The sequence below is a fragment of the Rhododendron vialii genome, chromosome 9a (assembly GCF_030253575.1).
Source record: "Rhododendron vialii isolate Sample 1 chromosome 9a, ASM3025357v1".
NCBI lineage: Eukaryota > Viridiplantae > Streptophyta > Magnoliopsida > Ericales > Ericaceae > Rhododendron > Rhododendron vialii.
In genome coordinates, this window is record NC_080565.1 from 6783576 (window position 1) to 6790282 (window position 6707).

The following is a 6707-nucleotide window of genomic DNA, read 5'->3' on the forward strand; positions in this document are numbered from 1 at the left end:
TTAACAGGGCGCACTACAGCATCTACGTTTAGTTTATGGGATATGACCCTTGGGTCAATCCCCGGGATGTCCTCATGGGACCATGCAAAGACATCTTTGTTTTTTCTTAGGAATTGCAGCAGCTCTGCTTTTGCTATTGTGCTCAATCCTGTTCCAATCCTTACTGTCTTTCCCTGTTGCCCTGGCTCCAGGAGCTCTTCTACTGGTTCTCCGTGTTGGAGCTTTTCTTCATCTCACGTGTTGAGACTTTCTATGTTCATAGTAATGTTTGCCCCTCTGAGCGAGGTAACATAACATTCCCATGCTGCTTTTTGGTCTCCTCTTATGCATGCGATTCCTTCTGGTGTTGGGAATTTTATCATTAAATGATATGTGGAGATTATTGCCCTGATTTTATTCAGAGTTGTTCTCCCCAGTATTGCATTATATGCTGACGGACAATCGACCACTATGAAGTCCACCATTCATGTAATCTAAGCTCCTGCTTCCCCCATCGTGATTGGCAGGGCTATTTGACCAGCTGGGTTAACATGCGTACCTGCAAATCCAACTAGTGGTGAGGTCATGGGTTTTAGCCTTTCCCGCCCAACTTTTAGTTGATCGTATGCATGGCGGTAGAGGATATCGGCTCAGCTTCCACTGTCTATCAATACCCTTCTTGTGAGGTAATTTGCCACGACAATGGTTATAACCAGGGGGTCATCGTGAGGGATTTGAACTCCCTTGATGTCTTCATCTGAGAAAATAATGGGTATTTCCCCTTTCTTCTGGAATTTGCTTGGACGTCCAACCGTGTTGACTTCCCAGTATTCCTCTGTTCTTACCTTTCTTAGGTGAGCTTTTCTAGCATTGCTAAACTCTCCTCCCCCAGCAAATCCTCCATGGATGACCTTGATCTCTCCAATGGGACCTGAGCGGGGTGCCGTGGCATCCCGACCTTCTTTGTTTGTATCCTCCTTTCTGGATTGTTTCTGATACTTCTTTGTTACGAAACGTTGCAGTCTCCCTCTTTGGATCAGATCCTCGATCTGTTGTTTGAGATCAATGCAGTCTTCTGTGTTATGACCATGGTCTCTTTGGAACCTGCAGTATTTGTCCTTAGCTCTCCTATTAGGGTCGGTTTTTAGCTTTCCGGGCCACTTGAGGTCCGAGTCATCTTGTAGGTTGCTAAGGATTTGCTCTACCGTAGCTATGAGCGGTGTAAACTGCTTGTACCTGCCTTGGGGCGAACCTCCAGCTCCTCCCCACTTAGAGGAAGACCTTGAGTTCACCTTTTTGTTCTTTGGTTCGTCTCTCGTCTTGCGGGTGGATTCCCTTCTTTTTCTGTTTGGTGGAGGGAATTCACCAACTTGTGATGGCCTTGCTTGAGGATCAAAACCATCACGCGAACGCCTTGCGTAAACGGCTTCTTCGGCATTCATATGTTTCTGAGCTCTAGCATAAGTTCTGCCATAGTCTTGGGTGGTTCTTGAGATATGAGATACAAGAATTGTCCTGAATATAGTCCTGTTATGTACGCAGTTATGCATACGTTATCGTCTACTTCGTCTATTTGAACCACCTTCTTGTTGAACCTTGTGGTATAGTCTCTTAATGACTCTCATCTCCCCTGTTTCACCGTCAGGAGATGTGTTGCTGGCTTGCCGTAGCGTTGTCCAACAATAAAATAGCTTACAAAGTTTGTGCTGAGCTCTTTGAAACTACCTATGCTTCCCGGTGGGAGTTCATTGAACCATGCTCAAACACTTCCTTTGAGGGTAACTGGGAATGCCCGACAAATCACTTCGTCTGGTACTGCTTGGAGATGCATCAGCGACTTGTATGTTTCCAAGTGATCTAATGGATCCGTGGAGCCATTAAAAGTCTCTAGCTGGGGCATCTTAAACTTCCTTGGAAGAGGTAGCCCCATGACTCCAGTTGTAAAAGGTGAATCCGTATTCTGCACCAATTCTTCTACCATGGCGGGAGTTTGTGCCTTGATATGCTTCATCAGCCCTTCAATCTGATTTTGCATCTTGAGCAATGTCTCTTGCTCATGAGACGGCCTTTCTAGGGGCGGTTTGCCATACTTCCTTCGATTTTGGCTTTCCTTCTCGCTGGATTCACCTTCTTCCCTGTCGTCCTCCACTTTATGTCAACTATGTCGTAAGTTTAAGATGCTTGACTCCGAGATTTGCTTTTGCAAATTTGCGTTCTCCTGCATTGCTGTTTGTAACCCTTGGGTTAGTATTTTGATCTGTTCTTGCATCTGAGCGAATGCTTCCGGGGTCATTTGATCACCTCCTATTTTGTTTGCCGCGGCGGCCTTGGCCGCTTCTGCCGCCTTGGTTGCTTCTGCCGCCTTGGCGGCTTTTTCTGCAGCGACAGCAGCCTTGGTTGCTTTTGCTGCCTTAGCCGCTTCTGCCGCTTTAGCCACCTTAGTTGCAGTGGCGGCCTTTGTGGCGTCGTCAACACCCAATTGTGGGGGGTCTGAAGCCATCGTTGTTCTGCTTGACCGGGTTTCTACCATACAAAACTGTTCACCGTAAGAGAAAGCTTACTGTTTCCTACAGACGGCGCCAACTGATGAATCAGTTTTGTCTTCAGCTCGAACCTGGTCCTGCAAAACGAAGTAACAACTCGAGTCACCGATGTGGTGGCTTGCCAACCACCCTCCGATGCCTAAGTCAGTAGAGTACTCGCTATATGGTGGGAGAATTGAGATTCTCGGTTGTGAGGTGCGTACCTTTCATTAGAGTTCTACCATTGTATTTATAGGCATTTAGATAGGATGTTGAGTCCTTGTAGGACTATATCTCATAGATTCCGGATTACCTTTTTAAGGAATGTGGAGTCCTGCCTTAGCTAGGAGTCCATGGTCATCCTGCCTTAGCTAGGAATCCTCACCCGTCTTTAATCATGTATATCATCAGGGCTTTTGTGCTTATCTTATCGGCACATCTCCCTTATCCCTTAGGATTCAGGCTTCTAAGTGTGGCGTCTTATTTAGGATAAGTATATTCTATGAATACTACTTGCCTTGCACTAGCTTGGGACCGGAGCTAGCCCTTAGACCTCGTGCCAGCTTCGTCAGAAGGGCAGAGCTGGCGTATTCTAACCTGGTGAAAGGCAGCGTTTCCCCAGGGGGTATGAGCAAGACTAGCTTCTACTCCCCAGATCCGTATCTCTTGCAGTGCTGGTTTCTTCAGGTCTATCCTACTTATCATGGGGCATAAATGTTTACACCGTAAAAGGTTATTACCCGTCAATATCGACAAAGGGGTGATTTAAAACTATTTAAATTATTTACTTGGGTTACGTTAGCCCTTCACTCAAATGAATAAGGGGAGCATTGTCCAAACCATATATTCACCGTTTGTCGATGATCGACCGGAAGGTGACGATTATGAGAATGTTTCCTATTTTATTAATTCGTATTAATAATATAACTAGTGTTAGTATTTCTTTTATTTGCTTGTATAATGTGCAGAACATTTGGCATGCTCCTACACATTTGGAAGTTAAAAGGACACTTGTCATCATTCTACACATCCAAAAGTTGAAGGGAAGTGGAAGTTATTTTGACAAGTGAAAGCAAAGGATTGAATTAAGACTAATGGAAAAGTTAGAAAGTGATTTCCTACGTTTGTTGTTTTCTATAAATAGTCTTTTAAGACTTCATTATAAACCCTCTCCAACAAATCAAAGTCTTTATTTTGTTCTTAATTTTTGGCACTACTAACCCGAATTACTAACCCATTTGGGTTACAATTAGGAGTAAGAGTAGGATTTCATATTCTGAGCTTAACTATCTCCGATGTATCGGCCATGTCGATAAATCGATCATTGAAGAGTGTCGATTTCGTTCTTGAAGATCGATATGCCTTGCACCAATGATTTTCTTTTTTGTGTCTACACGCTTCTCTCATACTACTAATTTCGCATTTGACTCGACTACCATTTTTCTTCCAGTGAAGTCCTGAAATATGGTGTGGAACCATGGATCCGCCTTTGGAGACAAGCCACATTCGCCCTTATTTTTATTGTTGGCATTGTTTCCCGAAATCTCTGTCGATTTCGATCGAGGGAAAAATTGGTAAACTCGTGTAAGAGGTTTCGAAGATCAAACGCTAAGTCGCCGGGCCAACTCCTTAGGTGCAATCTGTCATTAGATTTCTACTTGTGCTGTGTGATTTTATTTTATTTTTTCTTGGTAAAAATGTGGTGTCGAATGGTGTTTTTAGGTGGTGGAGCTAGGCAAGCAAGTGGTTGTTTGGGAACAACAGCACGAGCGAGGAGGCGAAGGGCGTTTTGTATGCGGCGGATTCGTCGTCAGGTGGTGCTTCTTTGTAGCCAATGGTGATTTGGGGATACTATCCGAAGGCGAAAATTGTTCTTAATAGGAAGAGAGTACATGGTTCACCGAATGAATTGCGTTGGGACAGTCCAGAAGGAGGTGATTACGTATTGATTGCGGAATGGATGTTCTTGCGGGCTCTTAAATGGTGCGCAATTGTATTTAAGCACTCATTTGCAAATCTTTGTTGTATCTTTATGGATAGTAATACTTATTGGAACCAACAAGGGCACAGCTGAAAACTGGATTGGGCTCAAACAATATTTTTAGAATCATAAGGGTACTCATAGCTACAACTAGTGTTACTCAGCCAAGGTATCTACCTTAATTAAGAATTGAATTGATTCATCGTCGCCCTAATAAGACACTCATTATGCCAAAACCTGTCATTGAAAGATTTTCAAATTACATTTCCACATTTACCAAAAAGTGCATCAAATGTAGCAATACAAAGCACACAATTCACCTATTAAAAATTGTTCATAGTTCACCATTGTTGAAAACCCATTGTTCATAGTTCACCTCTTACTCACATACTCTAGTCTTTAATTACACATTAACAAATGGGCCAAATGTAAACATCGGCCACTTCAAAAAAGTGGGTAAAGTACCAATCTGGCTCACAATCTTACTTTTAGTTTTAGTGTTAGGGTTTTCGATTCATCTCTGCACACACAAACACAGTAACACATACATTGATTTTTTGGTAGAGAATTTCTCTTAATACCTCGGATCCAATTCGGTCTATAGACAGCCCCTACTTGGATACGGTGTCTTATGAAGAAGCAAAAACGCCAACATACTGTTAACTTACACAAAAAATTTCATCTATAAGTCTGCATGCACATGACTGGAATAGGAGTGGACGGCCGAGTGGTAGTACAGTTAATATTGGACACCCTTTTTAAAAAGTTCTGGAGCCTCACTGCTAGAAATGGAACTATATATTATAAATTGTTCGTCCTAAACATTAATTGTTTGGCATTATCACTACCCTTAATTAATTTGTTACATTATAGACAAAATGATTATCACGCCGTTGTTTCTTAGATTTCATATATGTTCTTATTACAATCCTAATTCACAACATCGGCTATTGATTATCACTCCAAAATTTATTTTTTGACTTTGAGATTGAAACTGATTGTTTTTTTTCTTTTGAACGGCGAAAAAAAAAAATGTGTATAGCATATGTAGTATAGATCAAAAGATGAAATCAATACAATAGAAGAAGCAATTCTTAGATGAGATTATTAATTTGAAAATGAAATGTTAATTGTTTATTATTTTTCATGATGAAATTAATACCATCAATATAGAACGCTTAGGATGATGAAACACGGCAAGACTTTCAAGATCTAAACCTCTTTGTAAATAATATTGTTGTTATTAAATATAGAAGATAAGACCAACAGGTTATAGCATGTATGAATCTTGTGCCACTATATTTTACTTCTGGTGCTTCAATTCAATACTAAATAAAGAGATTATAGGGCCAGGCCTGGAGGTAATTACAAAAGTGATTTTGGCACTCTATTTTTTGTCTTTATCCTGTATGGAATTACCAAATTATCCTTTATTTTGTTAGTGTTCATCCGCTTTAAAGGGAATTGTTGTAATTTCAAATAGGAAAAAAGACAAAAATGATTAAAAATGGAGTGCCAAAATCACAAGCCAGGTAATTTTTCGAACTTAACAAGGGTTGAGTTGGGTTCCGTGGGAATTAGTTGGAAAAACAATGGCATAAAGCAAGGAAAACCCCCAGGAGTTGTAAAAGATCTGGTTCCAAAACTTATTCTGATGACGTGGCACGATAGTATTGGAGGGGCGGAGAACTATGGTTTTCCTCCGCCGGTGGATAGAATTTAATCTCTTTCAAAATACCATGCTCTATAAATCAGCGCACGAGGATAATGAGCAGACACACCTTCCATAAACTTATCAAGTTCTTTTGGTGTTAGCTGTTGTTTGGGTGTTTTTTTAGCCGGTCTTCAGCTTTCGTTTTCGTTTGTGGTGTTTTGGTTGGCATCTTGTTTTCGTTTGGTTTTGGTTCTCTTGTGGCCTATGCCGGTGTGCCAATGATCCTTTTAACCTTTTTAATCCTTTCCAAAGATCAATAAAAGAATTTTGCCGATAAAAAAAAGAAAAAGAAAAAAACGAGTTCCACTTGCAGGGTCTCTCTAAAACTCATCGTGTGCTACGCTTTTTATCTGCTCAAATATATCATTGTCATTCTGAAAATCGACATTGCAACTGGGAAACCATTAATTAGCAGTATCTTTGAAAACACATTTCGCACATCGATGGGAAACAAGAAATGAAACTCGTATATATCAAATCATGAGCAGCTATTGTATAATTCGAGATTAAC

The 6707-nt window shown here is 41.1% G+C and overlaps 1 protein-coding gene across 1 annotated transcript; it reads right to left on the minus strand.

Moving 5' to 3' along the window:
• Positions 1–629: 629 nt before the first annotated feature.
• LOC131299557 (uncharacterized) lies at positions 630–1529 on the minus strand. The gene has a single exon (XM_058325143.1). The coding sequence runs from the start codon at positions 1527–1529 to the stop codon at positions 630–632; it is 900 nt and encodes a 299-aa protein (XP_058181126.1).
• Positions 1530–6707: the final 5178 nt, after the last annotated feature.